The sequence below is a fragment of the Rhinatrema bivittatum genome, chromosome 1 (assembly GCF_901001135.1).
Source record: "Rhinatrema bivittatum chromosome 1, aRhiBiv1.1, whole genome shotgun sequence".
NCBI classification, from domain to species: domain Eukaryota; kingdom Metazoa; phylum Chordata; class Amphibia; order Gymnophiona; family Rhinatrematidae; genus Rhinatrema; species Rhinatrema bivittatum.
In genome coordinates this window covers 264,320,651-264,344,486 of record NC_042615.1, presented here as the reverse complement: position 1 = coordinate 264,344,486, position 23,836 = coordinate 264,320,651, and the positions used below count along the sequence as shown (strand labels likewise).

Here is a 23,836-nt window from a genome sequence, read left to right as displayed (position 1 = left end):
GGTAATATTTCTTGTATAGGACTCCATATAACGGTGGTGTATATTAAAACTTTGCATTTCTCAGACATCACTCACCTGTCACAAGTTTTATATTGCTGTAGCAATACTGAAAACTAAAATGCAACTACAAAAAAGGCCCTATTCATATTTGAAGCCTCCCTATAGACTTACACAGTAGTGGTCACCAGAGTGACCACCAATGTGGATTCAAAAGAGTGAAAGAGGCATATTATTTCTTTGAAATTTTCTTTGAAAACTTCAGAGTTATCCAGCTAAATGCTTTTGAATATGGATCTCAGAATTTCTTGCATTTCATGCAATTGGCAAAACATCTTGGAAAGCACAACTGCCCAGGTCACTTAACTTCAGTGAATTACCTCAAAACAGAAATCATCTAACAAATGAACCCAGTTCAATCTTATGAAAGTGGATGGATTTAAAATTATTTTTTAAAATCAAAAACAGAAGACTCACGGCCTGATTTTAAAAGGGCCAAACACGTAAATTTCGGTGGTTACATGTGTGGCCTGGCCTTGCACGCACAGCGCACATTTTACAACAGGCCCTGCCACGCAAGTAACCCTTGTTACGCGCCGAAGTGCTGGGCCTGCTGAAAGGGGCGGCCCGGCAGGCGTGGTCTGGGCGGAGAGGGGCGGGGCAAAGGGCGGGCCAGCCGGCACGCAGAAGATACTTCTGCTTTGGAGGAGCAGTAAGTATTAAAATAAAAAATTAGGGGCTAGGTAGGGTTAGGTTAGGGGTCGGGAAGCAGAGAGGAAAAGGTAGGAAGGGAAGGATTAGGGTTAGGGAAGTTCCTCCCAATCTACTTCTTAATTTGAGCGGACTGGGTGGGAACTGGGGACCGGTTGATCGTGTCACCGTGCTTGAGTTATAAAATCTCCCCCCTGTGCGCGCAGGCCTCCCACACTTGCGCGCGCGGATTTTAAAATCCGGAGCACATATGCGGACGGCCATTGGATTTTATAACATGCATGCGCCGGCACGCACATGTTATAAAATCGGCGTGTCCGTGTGCACGCCAGAAGCCACATGCACATGGATGCACACACGCGGGTTTTAAAATCAACCACTAAGACTCTTTTCAAACAGATTTCTTCTGTTCAGCCTCTGTGACAAAATTGTGAAAGCTGAACACAGAGATAAAGAAGTGGCTAGCTGTGCAAATCCATGCTAATCCGGCAAAATATAGGAAGCTAAAAAGCAGATACCCAGTGTTCCTTCTTGTGTTATTCTATTCTTTATTTAAATCTGTTAATTAGAGGTTGTACTATAGTTTAAAAAAAAAAAAACTATTTCCAGTATACAAAGGTATGTAAAGTAAATATTAAGCTTTGAATTACAAATTTGTGTTCCATTGTTACAGTAATCAGTTAATATGTGAGGATCTGCATTAGACCAACAAGCCCAGGCAGCACTAAAGAGAAATATTATTCCATGAATAAAATATTCTACCAAAAAATATTACACTCTTTCAATGTCTTTCATTCTGTTTCTTGCTTTTCCACTTTAGTTTTGTCTCTTTTTACACTGTTTTATTATCTTTTAAAGAAAACTGTGTTGTGGGGAGGGGAAATGCAAACGGGCAAAGATATGCTTGAAGGCAGCTCTTTTAGCCCAAAAGACCTGATCACATTTCCAACTGTTCACCCTAGACACAGAGGAAGGAATGGAAAATCCAGGCTCAGGATGACTGTGTTGTACTGACAGGCGAGAAATTTCCTGCAGTGGAAAGTCAGGAAACTGTGTTTATAGAGTTTACTGAGTCAAATCTACATTTAAACAGAGAAGTTATCCCTTTGGAATATATTAATTACTCTTCATGCTTTGCTTACAGTTTCCTGACAAATTTTGACATTTAAGATTTTAGAACACCTGGAACAGCCATAGGAAGGATAATTTTAGGAAGAGCCCGATATTCAAAGTCCATAAGTGCCTAACTTTAAGAGTTAAGTCGCATACACTTTGGAATTAAAAGTTTTGTGGGCTCTGAATGCCAAAATGTAGGCACCTTAAATGATAAGGCATCTAAAATGTAGGTGCCTTAAAAAGGGGTAGGGACAAGGAAGGATGAGAACATAAGAACATGCCACACTGGGTCAGCCCAAGGGTCCATCAAGCCCAGTATCCTGTTTCCAACAGTGGCCAATCCAAGTTACAAGTACCTGGCAAGATACATCACAAGCTAAGGATATTCATTGCAATTATTTTTGCCAGAGGGAGAGGTAATTTCCTTAGCAATCCCTGAGTGGGACTTGAACCCTGGCTTAGGGCCCATTGCTCTGACCACTAGGCTACAACTCCTTTATTGGAGCAAACTGGGAGGGAACTGGGGAAATGCCCTACTGTGTCATCGCGCGTTTCTAAAACAATCCCCCCCCCCCTTGCGCACATGAGTCGGCACTCGCGAGCACATGCACGCACCGATATAAAATTGGGCACACATGGATAACGGGTATACCCGGCCATGAGGCGGGGTGGTACCGGGCAGCAAGTCAATCACGCAGTCGAAGGGCCGGTGTTGCGGGAGGATTTCCGCCATTTCCTTGGAGAACGCTTCAGCGAAGGCTTGGTACGGTGCTGGCAGGAGATTCGAGGCGCTAAGCAAGGCTAGTCGCGGGGGTCGCGGAACCTGGAGGCAATGCGAGAAGCAGAAAGGACTCCATTGAGTCAATTGAAGGTTATCCCACTGAATCACAGGAGAGTGGCGACGCAACCAAGGTAGTCCTAGCACTAAGGGATGCACGGCCTTCTCTAGCACCAAGAAAGATATTTCCTCGGAGTGGAGCACCCCCGTTTGGAGGGTGAGGGGAGTCGTAGCGCTGGTAATTGTCCCGGGGAGCACAGTGCCTCGGATGTACGTGACACGTAGCGGAGGACGTCTGGGAATGGTGGGCAAGTGTAATTACTGGACCAAGTCTGCTACAATAAAGTTCCCTTCAGCCCCAGAGTCAATGAAAGCCAAGGTCTGGAGTCTCCCCTCCGGGTACTTAAGAGTCACAGGTACAGAGCATTGAGGAGCTGAACCAGTATAGCCTAGGAGTAGCTCCTCGGAACAACCTAGGCTCGGTCGTTTCCCGGACGCTCCAGGCAGCGGGCTAGGAAGTGCCCTTTCCCGCCACAGTACAGGCACAACCCCTGCGTGTGGCGTCTCCTTCTCTCCTTCGCCGTTAGAGGAGTGCGACCCAGTTGCATAGGCTCGTCGGCGGGAGAGGTGGAGGATGAAGTCTTGGTTGATGTGACCCTGGCGGGCGCCGGGGGTAATGTCAGGGATCGGCGCAGCGGGCGCCCCTCCCTGTCTCGTTGCTGTAACCTCCGGTCGACCCGGCCAGCCACGTCTATGAGGTCGTTGATATCATCGGGAAGGTCCCGACCTGCCAGTTCATCTTTGATACGACCTGCCAAACCCAGGTATATGCCCCTCAGGCAGTCATCTCGCCAGCCTACCTCCATGGCGAGGGTGCGGAATTCAATGGTATAGTCCGCCACGGATCGAGTCCCTTGCTTTAGATGCAAAAGTTCAGACGCGGCAGTAGTCTGGCGGGCTGGGTCGTCGAAGGCTTGTCGGAAATTGAGGACGAACTCCTGGAGGTTGTGTAACAGGGGATCCTGCCGCTCCCACTTGGGAGAAGCCCAGTCAAGTGCCCTTCCATCGAGTAGAGAGAAGATATAGGCTACTTTCACAGAGTCAGATGGGAACTGTGCGGGCAGCAAGGAAAACCGGACTTAACACTGATTCAAGAAACCCCGGCACGCCTTGGTATCCCCTGCTTAGCGAGTAGGGGCAGGCAGTTGGGTAACCAGTGTTGCACTTAAGGCGAGAGCCGGGGGCAGTGCTGGAGGCGTCTCCGGAGCTGTCGCCTCCAAGCGGGCGACCAGCCATTCCACGGTAGCGGCCAAGGTGTCGATGCAGTGCTGCTGCTGTTGTAGATGCTGTGCCATTCCGGGGATAGCCTGCAGGCTAGGCACCTCCGCCGGGTCCATGGCCTTGCAAACTGTTACGGTTATAGTAGAGAGATGGTGGACCCTTGGGCCGGCCTGCCAGGAGGGTTCCTATAGCAGACCGGGAGGCAGAATCTAGCAACCGGCAGATGGCTTCACCCGGGGCCCGGGATCCCCCCAGGAGGAGCCCGTAGGAATCCGGGTCCTTGGGACATATGAGCCGGAGAAGACTGCAAGTGTGAGGCATCAGAAGCAGGCCCGGGGACAAGGCAGGTGACTAGTAAGCAATGTCCAGAAGCAGACCAGGGTCTAGGCAGGCAGCTAGCAAGCAGTGTCCAGAAGCAGGCCAGGGTCTAGGCAGGCGGCTAGCAAGCAGTGTTCAGAAGCAGACCAGGGTCTAGGCAGGCGGCTGGCAAGCAGTGTTTAGAAGCAGACCGGGATCGAGGCAGGCAGCGAGCAAGTGGAGTTCAGAAGCAGACCGGGATCAGAAACCAGGAAGACAAACGATGAAGGTCACTGAAGCAGGAACTGGGACGGGACCGGAGACCCAGGAACCAGGAACCAGCAGCGAGCAGGATCAGGAAGGCAACTAGAATTCAAAGAACCTCGTTGCAAGGCACCTTCTCGGAGTCTGGGCGCCGGTTAAATGCAGGCCTGGCGTCTGACGTCAGCCAGGGGGCGGTCCCGCACTTCCGGGTGCTGGACGCACATAAGGGCCTTCCTCACGCCCGCGCAAGGCAAAGGATGAGGGCGGAGCTTCTGTCGGCCTGGACGGCGTTCTCCACGTGGAGACGCCGCGGCCATGCGGCCCACCGGACCAGGACTTCAGCGTCTCTCCTTGTGGCCCACCAGGCCGGGACCTCAGTGCCACTCCTCGCGGACCGGAGCAGAGGTAAGCGGACCCAACCCCGATCATGGGGGAGGCGGTCGGGGCCGCAACAGTACCCCCTCCTTTACGCCCCCTCTTCAAAGGGCCCGGTTTTCCAGGATGGTCAAGATGGAACTGTCGGAGGAGGGATTTATCCAAGATGTTGCGAGCAGGCCTCCCAGGTGTTGTCCTCATCCCCGCAGCCCTCCCAGGCTAAGAGGTACTCCCATCGGCGGTTGAAGAAGCGTACATCGACAACCTCTCTTACTTGGTAGGTGGGATCTTCGGCCACGGGTGTGGCAGTGGAGTCTGCTGACTTGCGGTAGAAGCAGGAGAGGACCAGCGGCTTCAGGAGAGAGACATGGAAGACATCGTGGATCCGTAAGGTGGCTGGCAATCGCAACCTGTAGGAGACCAGTCCTACCCTTTCAGCCACCCGAAAGGGTCCACAGAACATGGGTGCGAATCTTCTAGAGGGCAGCCTCAAATGGATATTTCGAGTGCTGAGCCACACACGGTCCCCGGGGAGGAATACCGGTGCAGGTCGGCGGTGCTGGTCAGCTATCTCTTGGCTGTCCTGGCAGTAGAAGTAAGTTTGCTCTGGATGCCCTGCCACAGACTCTGTAGCTGTTGTGCGGACAACTGGGCTGCGGGCGAGGGACTGGGCATAGCAAGGGGCAAGGGAGGCTTGAGTTGTTTCCCGTACACTATCTGAAAGGGTGAACTTCCAGTGGCAGCATGGATCTGATTATTATATGCAAACTCAGCCCAGGGCAGGAGTTCTGTCCAATTGTCCTGTCTTTCATTTATGAAAGCGCGAAGGAAGGTCTTTAAGGAGCGATTCATCCTTTCAGACTGGCCGTTGCTTTGAGGGTGAAAGGCGGTGGAGAAGCTGAGCTGGACCTTGAAACACTTACAGAGGGCCCACCAGTACCGGGCTGTAAATTGCGGTCCTCGGTCTGACACAATGTCCTGGGGGAGTCCTTGGATGCGGAAAATATGTTGTGCGAATAAGAATGCCAATTCAGGGGCCGACGGTAGCTTGGGTAATGGCACGAAATGGGCCATCTTGGAGAAATGATCTACTACGATCTACTACGACCCAGATCACAGTCTTTCCTTGGGACGCGGGTAGATCTACTAAGAAGTCCGTGGCGATGTGGGTCCACGGTTCAGTGGGGACCAGAAGTGGCTGCAGTAAGCCCCACGGGGGTCCGACGTTGGGTTTCTGTTTAGCGCAGGTGGGACAGGCACCCACGTAGGCTCGGAGGTCTCGTCGGAGGTTGGGCCACCAGTAATATCTATTTATCAGTTCCAGTGTCCGCTCCCGCCCAGCATGCCCACCCGTCAGCGAGTCGTGGGCCCAGTGTAGTACCTTTAAACGTGAGTGCTTGGGGACTACGGTCCTTCCTTGGGATAGGATGGTAAGAGCAGTTAGACGGACCCTCGACGGATCAAGAATGTATCGAGGAGGTTCCTTCTCCGACATCAAGGTCCAGGAAAGCGCGTCGGCACGGATATTCTTTGAGGCTAGACGATACTGGAGAGTGAAGTCGAAGCGATTGAAGAAGAGCGACCATCTGGCCTGCCGGGGGTTCAATCGCTGTGCGTGGGACAAGAATTCTAAATTCTTGTGGTCAGTGAAGACTGTTACCGGGTGAACTGCTCCCTCTAGCCACTGTCTCCATTCCTCGAATGCTAGTTTGATGGCTAGGAGTTCCTTGTCACCAATGGAGTAGTTTGCTTCAGCAGGAGAGAATTTCTTTGAATAGTACGAGCAGGGTAATAGCTGTCCTGAAGGCGAGAGCTGGCTGAGGACAGCCCCCACTGCGAGGTTCGAGGCATCCACCTCTACCACGAAGGGGCGTGACGGGTCCGGGTGATGCAAGCAGGTATCAATTAGGAAGGCTTGTTTCAGATCCTCGATCCGCCCCCGGATTGCCCCCGGGACTCAGACACGTCCCGGGGTTTACACACGTCGCCGGGCCTTTATAAAATAGGCCCGGCGAGCGTAGGGCTTTTAAAATCCAGCCCTTTGTGCGCTGACAAAGGCACAATGCATATTGGTTCATGAACCGCAAACACCAGCTAAATGATGCTGTGAATTCTTTCACACCTTCGGTCACTGAATATTTTTCTTCTTTTGCAATTTTAAGAGCATAAATCCGAATGTTTGAGCAAGTCACAAAGTAGCCATTCTGTCTGCATTCCATTATTGAGACATTCAAATCCTTTTCCATTCCATCAAAAGGTGCAATATTGAAACATAAGGCTTTTTTTGATGTTGGAATCTTTTGCAGCATTTCCTCATTTTTTCTCCAATCTCTGATGAGTTTTTCATTAATGTTGAATTCTCTTGCAGCTATTGCAGGTTCAGTAACCTTCAGTTTAAGTGATGCGGTATAAGATGCTCTCTTTCCCTTCTCAGAGCTCATTTTCCTGAGGGTAAGAAGTCATTATTATAATGGTTCTCCCTGGTGTTTGAACTCCTTCTCCCCCCCATAGCTCTCTCTGCTGTTTGACTGTTTCCCCCCTCTCCCATGGCTCTTCCTGCTGTTTGAATCCTTCCCTCCCTTCCCCCATGGCTGCCCCTGCTTTTTTAATCCTTTCCTCCTGTCCCCTTGGCTCTCCCTGATGTTTGAATCCTTCCCTTTCTCCCTGAGGCTGTCCCTGCTGTTTGAATCGTTCACTCACTTCCCCTCCTGATCGCTTAACTCACCCGCTGCTATCAGGATGACAACAGCACTTGCAATTGCTCAGGAACGTCTTCCCTCCTCCCCGAGGTGTCCCAGTGTGGAGGTAGGGCAACTTCTCCCCAGCGACTCCTCCGGATACATTAACTCAACCGCTCACTGCTGCTATGAGGACAACAATGAATTTGTGATCGCTCAGGCACGTCCTCCCTCCTCCCCTGCAGGACCCCAATAGCTCGCTTTAAACCATGTGGTTCTAAGTGCGCTAATCAGGCCCTGGCTTTGGAGGCGGGAAAACCACGATTTTAAGGATTGATTTTTGGACTCAAACTTTGACATATACACGAGTATATATGGTAATTTTAACTTTTAAGCTTGTCATTTTTATTACATTTTTCAACAAGTAAGCATACTTATGATTACACTGAACATATTGTTGCAGTTGGGTGCTGCAGTCAGGATAGTGGACCCTTGGGCCGGTCTACCCAGGGAGACAGGGTAGGCCGGGAGGCGGAGCCACAGGCTAGCGGTGTTCACCCGGGAACCAGAAACCCCCCAGGAGGAGCCCGTAGGGTCCTGGAACCTTGGGACTTAGGAGAAAAGCTCAGAGTCTATAAACAGAGAGAGCCTGGGCAGAGGGTGTAGCAATGAAAGTTCAAAGAGAACACAAAGTCTGTAGGCCAGCAATGCGGGTTAAGGAGCAGCTGAAGGTAGGACAGCGGGCAGCAACAACACCTGTGGCAAGCTGAACCGTGAGACAGGAGTTGAAGACAGGCTGCGAACTGGAGCAGGCTGTAGGCTGGACCGGAGTCTGGAGCTGGCTGCGAACCGGAGCGGCTGTACACTGGAACGGAGTTGCAGCTGGCTGTGAACCGGAGCAGGCAGAAGACTGGAACGGAGTCTGCAGCTGGCTGTGAGCCGGAGCAGGCTGAAGACTGGAACGGGGTCTGCAGCTGGCTGTGAGCCGAAGCAGGCTGAAGACTGCAACGGGACCTGCAGCTGGCTATGAACCGGAGAAGGCTGAAGCGGAGCCAGGGACGGACCAGGGTCTGAGGCAGGCGGCAAGCTGAAGCAAGGTCTGGAACGGTCCGAGGTCAGAGGCAGGCGGCAAGCTGAAGCAAAGTCAAGGCAATCCAAAGGTCAGGTCAGGAGCGAGGAACGGACGAAAGTGCAACTCAGAACTACTAGGCAGTAGTGAACCTCGTTGCAAGGCAAGGAGAAGGCGTCCGGACGCCGGTTAAATCAGGCTTAGGGCGTGGCGTCATTAGCACAGGCGGGGCCAGACTTCCGGGAGCTGTGCGCACATAGTGTGCGTCCTCATGCGCGCGCGAGGCAGCGGGGAGACGGGCAAGCAATGGCGGACGCCATGAGGAACCGGCGGAGCTGCAGGAGTCCCGGGCGTGCGGAACGCGGCGTTTCCAGTAGCAGAGGTGAGCCCTGTTCAGAGTAAGAGAAGGGGAAGCGGTGGAGACCGCAACACATATGGGGTACACTGGTGAGTTCTGTCCAGTGCCCCCCACACGTGAGATCAAAATCCCCCTAAACAACAGAACCCTCCCATCCTTTCCCCCCCCCCCTTCCCCCAGCAGGTGTCAACCCCCCTATGTCCAACTGTCATCTGAATTATATTCAGCTTAAATCTCTTGACTAGCATCCAAATCTTTAAGAATTTCACTATGCGCCTTGTGTCGCAGCAATCGCAGATATAAATCCCATATGAGCAAAAATACTTTCCTTTTTTGAAATAAGTCACTCTTTTGACCTACTTTTCAAACAGGCACATGGTATACAGCTGGTTCCTACTACTTAACATTTCTATAGTGCTACACAACATACACAGTGGACTAATGACAGTGGCTCTTCTCGTATCCAACATTCGGGCCGATACAGTAAAAATCGCGGGAGAGCGGGCTAGCTCTCGCTAGCCCGCTCTCCTGTGCGCGCGATACAGTAATTTAATTTATTTAAATTAGGGCCGGCGGTAAAAAGAGGCTCTAGGGACACTAGCACGTCCCTAGCACCTCTTTTTGGACCGGAGCGGCGGCTGTCAGCAGGTTTGACAGCCAATGCTCAATTTTGCCGGCGTCAGTTCTCGAGCCCGCTGACAGCCACGGGTTCGGAAACCAGATGCCGGCAAAATTGAGCATCCGGTTTGGGCCTATTTCAAATTTTTTTTTCTTTTTTTTTTTTTACTTTTTTTTAACTTTCGGGACCTCCGACTTAATATCGCCATGATATTAAGTCGGAGGGTGCACAGAAAAGCAGTTTTTACTGCTTTTCTGTGCACTTCCCCGGCGCCGGCAGAAATTAACGCGTGTAGCCGTGTTTTATCTTATAAAATCTGGGGTCGGCTCGCGCAAGGGGGTGCACATTTGTGCAACCTGCGAACGCCGAGCCTGGCGCGCGCTGCCTGTTCCCTCCGAGGCCGCTCCAAAATCGGAGCGGCCTCGGAGGGAACTTTCTTTCCCCCCCCCCGGCACCTTCCCCTCCCTTCCCCTACCTAACCCACACCCCCCCCCCCCCCCCGCCCTATCTAAACCCCCCCCTACCTTTTGTTGGCAGATTTACACCTGCTGAAAGCAGGTGTAAATCTGCGCGCGCCAGCGGGCTGCTGGCGCGCCATCACCCGACCCGGGGGCTGGTCCAGAGGCCTCGACCACGCCCCCGGGCTGGTGCGACACCCCCCGGTCCCGCTCCGAACTGCCCCCTGACCCTGGACATGCCCCCGGACATGCCCCGGACATGCCCCCGGACACGCCCCCTCCCCGCCCCTTTTACGAAGCCCCGGGACTTACACGCGTCCTGGGGCTCTGCGCGCGCCGGCGGCCTATGCAAAATAGGCGTGCCGGCGCGCGAGGGCCCTGCGCACGTAAATCCAGCCGGATTTATGCACGCAGGGCATTTAAAATCCGGCCCAATGTGCAGCTTGGCTGCACATTTTACTTACTGAATTGCGCAGGAATACCTAATAGGGCCATCAACATGCATTTGCATGTTGCGGGCGCTATGAGGTTCGGGGGGGGTTGGATGCACGTTTTCGACGCGCTATTACCCCTTACTGAATAAGGGGTAAAGCTAGCACGTCGAAAACGTGCATCCAATTGCGGGTTAACAGTGCGCTCCACTGGAGCACACTGTACTGTATCGGCCTGATTGAAAATAGCTTTCTTTGCCAGCAAAAAGGCTTTATGAAGCCAAAGTTTCAAATATCACTGACCCACTGCAATTCCGTTCAAATTATCAAAGAGCACTGTAGTCTGTAAAGGAAGCTGCAGCCATGTTACTTGGTGAATATATACATAATAATTTTCTTCCAAAACCCAGCAACATATTCCCAGAATTGATGTCCTATCGTTCCTGGACCCAATTTACATTTAATGCATGTCAGAGGTGGTAATATTCATTTTACATGCTAACTTCTGTGTAATATGGAATCTCATTATACATTTATACTGTGTTTCTCATAACCCCACATTACAAGTGATACAGCATATCTGTTTAAAGCATTGCACATATTGCTTATGTGTAAGCTGGCACTCAATTTCACACCTCCAGCTTTGCAAAACTGTCCCATACTCTAGTGAACTTATAGTCTCCATCAATTTATGGTATAAAAAGGATATCATATGGTGATCAGGGTCTTACACATCAAATATGTCAGATAGGAACTCCCTGTTCTCATGTGTCCAATCCTTTACACCTAGAGATTGAGTGTAATGTCGGGTTTGCAAATAAGCAAAGAAATGCTTATTCTGATTGCATCTCTTGAAATGTTGTAGTATGACCCTCCTCATCTAAAAATTGTGAAATTAACCTTAATACCTGCTCCGCCCATCTACTAAAAATCCGATACTGAGAATTGGGCAAAAATGTTTTATTACCCACCAAGGACAAGAATTGAGAAACTGAGGGCTTTAAATGAAGTACTAAGCAAACGTACCACCATGTTTGATCAAGTGGTATTAGTAATGCATTGTCACCAAGATTATCAGGTAAAGTTGTCAGAGAGGAATGCAACACAAACCCTGGACTGAGTGAGGTGAAGAGCTATTTCTCCACAGCTGTAGGTGTATAAAAACGTGTTTCAAGAATCCAATCTGCTACATGTCTCAAAATGCAAGCAATGTTATAAAGCTTTAAATCTGCTAGCCTATAAGCCTAACCCTCATGTATCTCATTTATCCATCAATATTTTTAGCGAAATTCTAACTTCCCATGTTTCCAGAGATATCCCCATAGCAATTTCTCAAATTGTCCCACATCCTGCTGTGTTAAGAAACATGGGAATGTTTGAAATAAGTAGAGCTATTTAGGCAAGACGATCATCTGAAAAAGATTAATTTTCCTTGCCAATGATAAGGGGAAGTCTTTCCCGTTTTGAAACATATTGTTTTGTCATTTCCAATAACTTCTGGTAATTTACTTTATACATTTGCAATGGGTCCCTATGCAACAATATCCCTAAACATCTAAATGAGTCAGGTACCCAATGCATAGAAAAATCTGTACCCTGACTCTGGATCAGCAACGCCTCCAATTTCTCATAATTCAATTTCAAACCCACTAACCTACCATACACGGAAATTTCCCCCATAAGAGCTTCCAGAAATGTTACTGGGTCTGTCACATGGAGGAGAATGTCATCAGCAAACACAGCCATCTTAAACCCAGATGCTTGATCTTCACCTATTGAGTCTCCCTTAATATAGGCATTTTCTCGTATTTTAAGTAACAAGGGTTCCAGAGACAAAATAAATAACAATGGTCATAAGGAGCATCCCTGTCTAGTGCCTTTCTCCAAGAAAATGTTATCTGAAATATATCTATTAACACAAATAGATGCCTGTGGAGCATTATATAATGCTCATATTGCCTGAAACAAACATGCCCCCTATACCAAAGACTCGTAAAGTCTGGAACATAAAGTTCCATTCCAGCCTATCAAAAGCCTTCTCTTCATCTAGGCTTAGCAACATAGATGGTATCTGCCGATAACGACTCCATCCCACACAAGCCAAAATTTTTCGGACATTTGTCACTTTATATCAGCCTGAAACAAATCCCACCTGCTCTTCACTTATTAATGTGGGTAGCACCTTTGCAAGACAATTCGCCATAACCTTCATTAAAAACTTTAAAAACATTGAAGTTCAGCAGTGAGATCAGAAGCTGGGGATGTTGGATCTCTGCCCTCTTTTGGCAGAACTGCAATCATAGCTCCATTAAGAGCAAAAGGGAAATGTCCTTATTCTATTAATTTTTCAAACATCTCCTCCAGTGGGCTAACTATCCTTTGAACTAAGATTTTGTAAAACTCCAGAGAAAAGCCATTAGGACTGGTAGCTTTTAATAATTTAGCTTCCTTGACATTTTGCAATAATTTTTGCATTTGAAAAGGGTGATTTAATGTTTCCCACTGCTCTTCTGACAATTTGGGATACTCAATGAAACTTAAATAGTCCCTAACTTATTGCACATCCCCTGGACTGGCCATGTATAAGTTCTGCTACTACTTCCTGAAAACATTACTTATATCTTTCCCGAGTGCACGAAACTTCCTTCACTATTCCTTATTGTCAGGATATACCTTGTCCCCCCACCCAGGTCCTTGTCAGATTAGCCAGGGATCTGCCCACCTTTTTACCAAACTGATAAAACTTGCACCTGTAGTACATTATCCCCTATTTTTGCCCGCTGATGGAGCAATGTGTTGAGAGCAACCTGCGTGGCCACAAAATTTGTTTTAGTTTCCCTCTACAGGGACTGTTTTCAAACCTCTGCTTATGTATGTATAGTTGCTTTTCTAAATTCAATATAGCTATGGCTTTCGCCTTCTTTCTGGCTATAGAGTAAGAAATAGCTCCCTGTATCACTGTTTTTGCCGACTCCCAAACTAATATGGGAGAGACTCTATGTTCTGCATTATTAGAAGCAAACTCTTTCCATTTTTTAAATTAAATATTCCCTGAACCCCCAGGTCATTATACAAGTACTTTAGAAATTGCAATGTACAAGTAGTATCCAGAGGTCGATACACTTCAATATCTATCCATACCGGGGCATGATCTGAAATTATAAGAGACCCTATTCAGGCATCCAGAACTCTGGGAAACATATTTCTGCAAGACAAAATGTAGTCTATCTGGGATTGAGTGCTGTGAGCCCTAGACACCTGAGTAGCTTCTCTCCTCGGGATGAAAGACCCTCCACACATCCACTAAATTCTGTTGCGATTCCTCCTGTGGCCGGAGCCACGGGAGGCCTCTTACCTCAGGGCCCAGAGATCGCTGCAGTCCTTGGACTTTCCTGAGCTGCAGGAGCCGCCGCCGACATCCCTTCACGGCCCGGAGGCTGCCTTTCTTCTTCGACATGGCAGGGCCGTGCTGGCGTCCCGGAGCAGTGGGAGCCGCTGACGTCATTGTTCTTCCGTGGCCCGGAGGCCGCAGTCCCCGGACTCACCTGCGGCAGGGAAGCTGCTTCCAGCGTCATCTTCGCAGCTCGGATGCTGCCTCCTTCATCGGGGCCTGTTCCTTTGGCCCAGCCCTGCTTCTCCTGCTCCTGTGTGCTCAGCGGCAGCATGGCCGCTGTCCATGGTCCTGCCCCTTCCTCCTAAGGGGTGCGGCCGCATCTTCCAGCCAGATTTAAAGGGCCCGCAGCCAGATATGCCCTGGGCCCCACCTGTGGGCTCCTCCCTGGGCGTTTTCCTGCAGAGCCCTACAAAAGGGCTCTGCCTGCATTCACTCCTCGCCTTCACAAGGAGCCAGTTCAGGAGTTGGACTGCTCCTGGATCCAGTTCCAGCTCTCCGGTCCAGGAGTCTCTGATGTCCTCCTCCTCCTCTTCTTCAAGGCATTCTGTTCCTCGTCATCCTTGTCTTTGATGTTCCAGTCCTGATGTCCGAGTTCCAGTCCTGATGTCTGAGATCCATCCAGAGTTGGAAGCCAAGGCAAAGTAACAACATTCTGAGGTTTTTTTTAACTGTTTTTTTCTCATCATGATAAACCTCAAGGTTATGAAGTCCCCTCATCAAGTTGCCTACAGGCATTTTTCTCAGACACACAAAATGGGAAAAATTCTTTGCTCAAGTGCCTCAAGTTAGAACACAAGCTGCTTAAAAGAAGCACTTGCTCCTGAGACATATCCAAGAAAATTATTAAAATGCCTTCCTTTCTTTGCCAGAAGTGGCTAGCCTTCCTTTACTCTCATTTCTTCTCATGACCGGAGCATTTTTATTTTCCTGGTTGGTCCCTCTAAGATCTGGGGCTGTCACTTCTTCCTCTGCTTCTCTTACTGGCATGCTGTGTGTGTGTGTGGGGGGGGGGGATGACAATTACATGATGAACGAGGAGACGTTCCTTTCGGCTTCATATCACAGTTTTGCTGCTTGCAATCCCCGTTTCCAAGGTCACCTTCCCGGTACACTTCCTCATTTCCCACAGACGGGTATGCAATACATTACTATTGCGAGACGGCTGCAATTTATTTATTTATTTGTTTATCTATACCGACATTCGATTTGGCACATCACATCGGTTTACATATAACATGATGTCTAAAGGCAAGCCTTATTAAGACATGGTACAGTGTAACAGGTTAACTGATTAACTAGGTTCTTATGACTTGCTTAACGAAATAACTGTAACAGAATATATTAAAATAATTCTTTTAACAGAAATACGTTCTGATTGAGCTTATTATGTACAGTGGCCGGGAGGAGGGTTGGCAGTTTGGCAATTACCAGCATCAGTTTGAAACTCAAAGTTAAACAAAGACAGCATTTTCAGTACTGCAGAGACTGATAGCTCATCTGGCAGTGTACACAGCGTAAGGGAGAGGCAAGCCCAGGCCTAATACCCTATACCTCAGCAATGTCATCACATCTGTTCTAGAACATCAGCTACAGGGCAGGGAATCGTGAATCGGCAGTCTGTCCCACTGCAGGGAGGGACGAGGAAGCAGTGAGAAACAGCAGTGCTCTGAAATGCTGCACTTGCGCTTTCTATTCCTGAAGAACTTTGCTGTTACTTTTTTTTTGTTTTGTTTTTTGCTGTTTTGTTTTTTTTTTACTTTTCATCAAAATACTGATGTGACTTCCAATCCTTTGCCTCACAAGTTAGATTAATGCTTTAATCTATACAGAAACAAAACTGTGTTACAGGAATGCAAGGGGTTTCAATGCTAATGCACCAAAATGACTTTCGGGAAACTCTGAGTTATGAGTGCCACAACAATTTTTAGATCTTCCTGCTTCCCTCCTCACGTTATCATCATTCTCCTGACTTGCAGTCCTTCCCATTTCACAGTCCCCTTGCTCCCCTTCTCATATTCTTCTTTATACTCCCCATGCCTCATCTGCGCTCTATCCCTGCCCCTTTCCCTTCTCGTGTACCCCATTTCCTCTCTTAATTATTGCGATCTGTGGGTTTTCGGTGAATTGTAGTCTGGAACTGGCCGTCCTGTACACGGATTGCCACATCCAGGAAGGTCATATGATGTTTGGCGAAATGTGATGTAAATTCGAGATTAGGGTCTACAGAGTAGATACATTCTAAAAATTGTTGCAACTGGATGTCCGTCCCTTCCCAAATGAAAAAGATGTCATCAATAAAGCAGTACCAACACTTGATATCTTTCCAACATTGGGATGTGTTTACATGAACCTTTTCGAAATGAGCAACATATAAATTGGCCACAGCCGGCGATAGTGGAGAACCCATGGGGATCCCATGGATTTGATGATAACAATCCTGTCCGAACCAAAAGAAATTATTAAAAATTACTATTTCTTCCTAAAAAAAATTTTGTCTTTAGGTTTTTTCAAAAAAAAAATTTGTCTTTAGGTTTTTTCAATAATTTTGAAAATCAACAGATCCACAGGATGTAGGTATATGAAGTAACAACCGAAGTTATACAAAGAAAATTTCTTGAGTAATTTATTTTTAAAAAATACTCTTCACACAGCGATAGAGCAGTTTTTCTGCTTTTGATTTGTTTTAAATCTGAACTTAGCCAGACAAACCGCTTTGAATATGGACCTCAGTGTTTTGGGGATTTTTTTGCCCAATACTTTCCATCTGCTATTTTGGGCTTCCAGCTCAGCTGGAACCAGCCTCTCTTGGTTTATGGCACCATGAGCCTTCATTCATAACTACCCATTTTTCCCCCTTATTTTTATATTCCCTCTCACAACATTGCTTTATATTCCCTCTCACAACATTGCTGTTCCGTAGTCTTTCCTGCCTGTAGAGCGCAAGCAAGATTTGTGTTTAGAAATAGTGCTGGGCTCAGCTAAAATCATTTGCGGGTGTGTCAATATAGTATCTAGAACAAGAAGCTACTAAAATAGCAAGAAGCTACTAAAATAACAAGAAACTACTAAAATAGCACCATCACCTCTGCACAACAAGCCACGCCAACAATCACACAAGTGAGAGACCTAGGAGTCCTAATTGATAATCGCCTGAATTTCAAAGCCACCATTAACAAAACCACCAAAGACTGTTTCTACCAACTACAAGTGCTGAAAAGAATTAGACCTCTTTTCCATGCCCAAGATTTCAGAACCATTCTACAAGCAATCATTTTTTCAAAATTAGACTATTGTAACACCATCCTACTCGGCCTTCCCGCTTCATACACCAAACCGCTTCAGATGGTGCAAAATGCAGCTGCACGAATTCTGACAAATACCAGGAGAAGGGACCACATAACCCCGATTCTAAAGAGCCTCCATTGGCTACCTATACACTTTAGAATAATATACAAGGCCATTCTTACCACATACAAAATCATCCACCAACTGGCTCCCATTGACCTACAGATCCCTCTCCGACTACACAATTCGTCAAGACCGACAAGAGATGCATACAAGGGATCACTACAGGTACCACCGTCCAAATCTACTAGACACTGCACACTAAGAGACCGGGCTTTCTCTACAGCCATTCCACCGTTATGGAACTCCATCCCCTCAAATCTCAGAACAGAACCATGCATCTCAACCTTCAAAAAAAGACTAAAGACCTGGATATTCATACAAGCTTTCCCGGACGCCAACATGGTCAACTAATCTCCAACTACACCTTGTTTAACCATATCTTCTATCGTTTACCTATGTGAATTAATAACCTGTCCTTTCTCTTCCTTCTCAGCCAAGTTCTTATCACCCTGTTATATGTAACTGCCTTTTCAGCACCATTGTTATAGTTATGTTTACTATGCACCCCTGTTCTATGTGAACCAGCATGATGTGACTGCTGTCTCGAATGCCGGTATATAAAAATCTGAAATAAATAAAATAAATAAACTCAGCCCAGCCATCGCAGTAACAGTCCTCCATCAAAAGTCACAAACTGCATCTCTCTCTCCAGCACTCCTAAGACAAACCTTAAATCAGACCAAAAGGTGTTGCCCCTGAGCAATGACTAAAGGTCCCTCCCTGTAGGGACTGTAAATGCACAGCACTTGCCACTGGGCCAGCCTAAGCTCTGTAAAAATAAAGTTAGCAAGACTAGAACGATCAATAGAAAGAGGTAGATTGGCCTGCCCAAACTTTTAGATTATATAAAAGTGTAGTGCTGAAAGCTGCAAAATATGTCTGTTTTTAGTTGGTTTATGATTGTTACATTGTGATCCGCACCGAATGTTTTATGGAGGTTGCGTAATAAAAATATTTTAAATAAATAAATAAATAAAATACAAATTTTTATGACCATCTTCATTACGCTCGGTGGGTTTCTGTGGGACATCAATACTTATTTGGTCATTTTGTTGGTGCCATAGCAAACAAAGGTTAGGTAAACTGAGAATGAATGTGGCGATGAGAGCTATTCCTTCACTAAAGAATGCAAAACGTAAATGGAAAGCCGAGAGAAAGACATTTCAAATAGAGTAAAGCACGTTTCAATACTTCATTACTTACCAGTTTATCCCATTTAACAGCACAGCATTTAAAGAAATGTCTATGAACTTAAAAGATGGACGTAACACGAATATGATACACCTGTCTGAAAAGGGAATATTTGTGTTTCAACAACAGATTGAAACAAAAATAGGTGCTCGATGATCGTTCTTTCAGCACTCCCAGCTTAGATAATTTTGAACTGAAACCTGATCGCATAAAGTACATATTAAAGCTCCCCTTCCACTGGAAAGTTGCCTGTTTGAAAAATAAGGTCCGGTTCGTGGCCCCCAGCTGGAAGTTGTCACTGAAATTTCTGGGCTATGTGAATTGGGGGAAGGTTATAAAATAGATGGAGAAAGCCCTTGGTAGTTGCAAATGAACACTAATGGCACAGCAGTACCACAGAGGTTGGTTCCAATTCAGCTGAAAACTGGAAAGCAACAGGAGGAAACAGCAAGGCCAAAAACCAAAAAGTCTGTAAGGGCCTTTTATCAGAATATAAAAGGCATTCAACAGGCATGGAGTGAGGAGATCACACCTAAACCAAATGGACAGAAGATGAACTTATGCACACAGTCACAGAGTGAAATCCAGACACACACACAACATACCTTCTCTGGTTTCAGGCTCAGCCCTCTCTCTGCTGGGGTCAAAGCCTCATCATCCCCCAATATCCAGCAACCTCAGCATCCATCACTAAAGTCATAAAACTAACCGTGGCTGTTTTTACACCCATTTCTCCTCTGTGTTCATCTCAAAGGCTAGCAGAACCAAGAGACAAGAGAAGCAGCGTAACTACAGATAGCAAAAGTATTAAGAAATACTGCAGAAACCTTTTACAAAAATAGATTACAAATTAACCTCTTCTATCTCTTTTCATGAGAATGAGAATGACCTGGTGGGTCAAATGAGCTCCTTCCACCAGATAATTAACTGCCAGGATATACCTTCCAAGTTAATCAGTATTTCTTAATTACATACTCAGTGAGTGGGACCAACAGAATATGCCCTTCTTGTCAGTAATCATCACTTCCTGCTTACCTGTTTCTTCCCACAGTTTCATGATCTTTCACTACTACTTGAAGCTCGGCACCAGCATCCAGAGGCACGCCTTTTAAATCCCACTCAAAGCCCTACAAGACAAGAAAGAAAACAAATGGAATTAAAGATTTTAGGGTAACATTTCAATACTGACCAGAATGTATTCACCTTTTGAAACCAGTGATACAGTTTTGTTAAGTGAGAGAATATCTAAAGAAAATAACTTACAAAGATAGTTTCTAATTCCATATGTCTTTGATTGCTCTTTGAATCAGACTGGGCCCAGTAAGAGCTCAGAACACAGGTTTATCAAATGGCTGCAGAAGAGGTGAAGAAGTGATCTGGTGGTTAGCCGCTGTCCCGGGGAAGCACGCGCCAGCAGTCGGCAGGTGTACACAAGTCGCTTCTGCTCCAAAGGAGCAGTAAGCAATAAAACAAAAACAATGTAAGTTCCATCAAAGGATTTAGGAGGTGGGGAGGAGAGGGAAAGAGGGAGGGAGTAAGGGGAGGGGGGTGTAGGAAAGTTCCCTCCCAGTCCACTCCTTAATTGGAGCGGACTGGGAGGGAATGGGGGAAGGCCCGATTGCGTCGCCGCACGTAACTTACTAAAATCCACCCCCCCCCTGCGTACACTGCCTGCACATGTGCAAGCGGATGCAGCATTCAGAATATCCTCATAAAATGATCTATGCCACCGACTCTTCTCTTTCTCAGCTCCCTTCAAATACTCGTCTCCCCCCCTTCCTAGACCAGCCTTGATCCCACTCCATCCCTAAATGGCCTCCCATCCAAATCTCACCCTCAAGGCTCCTGTTACTGCACTTATGCACTTAGGGGTAGATTTTTAAAAGTGCGCATGTTATAAAATCAGCACGTCCATGTATGTGTGCCAGGAAGCAAGTGCACCTTTTAAAATCTACCCCTAAGTGCATAAGTGCAGTAACAGGAACCTTGAAGATGAGATTTGGATGGGAGGCCATTTAGGGACGGAGTGGGATCAAGGCTGGTCTAGGAAGGGGGGAAGACGAGTATATGAAGGGAGCTGAGAAAGAGAAGAGTCGGTGGCATAGATCATTTTATGAGGATAATCTGAATGCTGCACTGATGAGCCAAATTTTCACCAGTTTCCTGAAGGATAGGAGATCAGGTGCTAGTCTGATGTAGGGTGGTAGGGAGCTCCAAAGTATAGGGGTGGTTCCTGTGAAGCCCTCTGAAGTCAGGCACTACCTACTGTAACTCACCTTGAGCTCAGATTTGGAAAATGAAGTACCGGTAATTAAATCCAAGTCTGTTTTTCATACCTTTCAAATTATTTTGCCCTTCCAAAAACTTGGCACGTGATTAAATGCTTATTCAATGGTATGGAAAAAACATATTGTAGTGTTAAATCCCTGGTGAATTTGAAATTTCTTTTAACATGAGGTTTTATTATCCTGCCTTGGCAATCGTCATAATATTATAGTGTCTCCAACAGGGTTGAGTGGCAAGGCATTAGCAACCTCTCACCCCACCAATCCCACATTTTTCTATACCAGGCCACATGTCCCCTGCTGCCCTCTCCCCAGGCCCAAGTGGCTAACATGTCCTCTGACCTAATCTTGGTGGTGGATCATCTTCTGATATTAGAATGGAATGTTGCACCACATCTGTCCTTTGTAGAATTTGTATTGATATTTCTAGATACAAGCCTTGTGACAACAATTTCATTGGCGGGAGTGATCTAGTAATTGGGGGTGGAAGGGGGGGATAAAATCCACGTCTACTCCAATGAAAATATTGTCCTGACCAGCATATAGCTGCATAGAAAGATCTGCAATACGACATATCAATGCTTCCAATTGTTTATTGGGCAAAGGTATTGATGATCTGTTTTAAGGTTCAGTGCATTGAAGACATGCATCAATGGTGCCAGTGACTTTTGCGCCGATAGCACTGGGGACTTAGGCTTCAATGGCATCAATATAGCCTTGTGCTTGGATGGTGCCAATGAACTTTTGTGTGTTGACAGTGCCAAAGGTGTCAACAGTGCAGATGGGGATTTGTGCATTGTCGGAGCCAACAGGACTCTATGTGTCAACAGTGCTGATATACCCTTGTGCATCGATGGTGCCGCTGCACCATACATCGAAGGTGGTAATGCATCGTGCTTTGATGGTGCCGGTGCACTTTAGCCTCTGTTCGATTTCAGCACCCAATGCTCTGGTGGTTCTGCAGAGTGGCACTCCTTTTCTTTGACACATGATGGCTATATTTACTCTATCCTAAGAATTCAGCCTGTTCTACCGACAGGGAAGATATTTTAGAGGAGCTGGTGCTCAACTTTATTCCCAATGAGGAAGACAACATTGCACTTCAGGAAGAAGATTTACTGCAGCTTCTACGATACTTATGCAGTTCCTCCATTTTCCAAGCCCTGGACCATTGCATTCACAGAGTCATCTGTCCGCAATTGTAACAATTCATTTGGTCAAGGTCTGGCCCCAGGTAGTGGTAGCAGAATTTGTATGCATCTGTAATGGACATTTTCCTGCCACCGACACAGTCTTTAAATCTACTTACTGTGGTTTACTTCTTGGAAGATATTCCAATGAACAATATTTTTTTAAAAATATATCTGTTTGGGGAGGATGCTGAAGGAGTGAGACAACTTTAATGGTAAAATCTTGAAATTTCTTTAAGAAAAAAAAAAAAGAGAGATAAGACGTACACGTCCGTATTAGTGATCAGATGAAAAAAGACTAAGCACTGCCCAAACGGGAATTCCCACACATGTTTAGTAGAGCAAAAGCTCTACTAGCTATGACAGAATGGTCCATTTGGTGCCGCTGGTCGGTGTCACCAACATGTTATGGCTAATTCAGCCTGTTTGATGGAAAATATTTATATAGTCTTTCATTCACTGAGGGGTCTATGTACTATGACTTGTTGGGGGTCAATATTCAGCCATGGAGCGTCTAGTTAAGTTAGCCGGATACACCTATCCGCATAAGCAGCTAACTCCGAATATCAGAGTTAGCCACGCAATTTATGCAACTAACTCCACTCCTCCTTGAAACAACTCTCGCCCGCCCCCAGAATGCCCCCGGCATATGTAGCTAGAATTTAGCCACATACAGCTTCCAATATTGCCAGTTTGCCATTCAGATGGATAACGTTTTGGTTATCCGTCTAAATGGCTTTGGAATATCGACCTCGTTATGACCAACACTGTGATACACAAACATTTTGGCATCACTTAGCTTGTGTTTCATGATTGCCTGTATCCTTGTATTTATCAATTTGACTGACCAACAAGGAGAAAACACAACATGATATATGCAAAAGCAGGAACTGAGAGACTATTTTTAAACATATTCAAATAATGCCTTTATGAAGCTGAGTCTCTGTGAAACATAGGAGTAAATTAAAAAAAAATCATACTGAACATCTACAAGTCTAAGATAAGGGAGAAGGGACTCTAAAATTCCAGTAATCCACCTTTTCCTTTGTGAGACTAAAATAGGGGCAGGCCTTTCTTAGGGCAAAAATGTAATTGCTAGAACATATAAAACTTCTTAAAATGCCCTATCGTAAGGAACATCACTGAATAAAAATATGATTGTTGCTCTCTCTGTGCCCTGCTCCTACTATTCTGTGTCTTCCAACTCACATCTCTTCCATTTACTGGTTAAAAATCTCTTTCTGACACATTTTCTAGTGGCATTCATTAGTGGTATTCATTGTGGCTATCCTAAAAACCAGACCTGTGTGTGGCTCTTGAGGACCAGCACTGGCCAACCCTGCTCTATAGTGTCCTGTGCAGCAGTCAGGCCCCAGATGGCAAAGGAGGAATATGCATCCTGATTCCTGAGATACTATTGTTCTGCTCTTCCTCCTCTTCCTCCTCCAGAGAACAAGTGCAGACGCCAGACGGTAGTAATAATCGGCTGAGGGACAGGGAAAGAAGTTTCAGACACAACACGTGACATCCTCCCCAACCCAGCTCAGCTCCAGGTGTCCCTCTGCAGAGGGATTGCATTTGTCTGTCTCTGATTCTCAGAATTTGTTCCTCTCTCTTCTCAGTGAATGAAGAGGGTTCCCCAGTGCTGATGACAACATCTAAGTTCCCTTTATATCCTAGCATCTATCCTATCTGGTTCCATTGTCTTGTTTACTTTTGGCCAGATTACATGTTGCTACTTTGACATGGACCCTTGTCTCCCATAAACTGAATGGCGAGTATCTCCCTATCATTTGCGGTCGTCAGTCTGTTGCTCTTCATCTTCCCTGTCTTCCGTGAATGCTGCACAGAAGTAGTTGTTCAGTTTTCTCTCCTGTTGCTAAGTTTAGGGTCTTATGTGTTGCTTTTGATGTACATTCGTCTTTGCTTGTAATAA

General features: G+C 46.7%; 1 protein-coding gene across 4 annotated transcripts in view; it reads right to left on the bottom strand.

Annotated features, from left to right (window-relative positions):
- Positions 1 to 23,836, bottom strand: part of DYSF (dysferlin) — a 731,032-nt gene that overhangs the window by 683,448 nt on the left and 23,748 nt on the right. For all 4 annotated transcript variants that reach the window (XM_029594483.1, XM_029594497.1, XM_029594488.1 and 1 more), the window contains exon 3: positions 19,461 to 19,552. In XM_029594483.1, the coding sequence (XP_029450343.1) occupies positions 19,461 to 19,552 (92 nt within the window). The remainder of the gene's footprint in view (positions 1 to 19,460; positions 19,553 to 23,836) is intronic.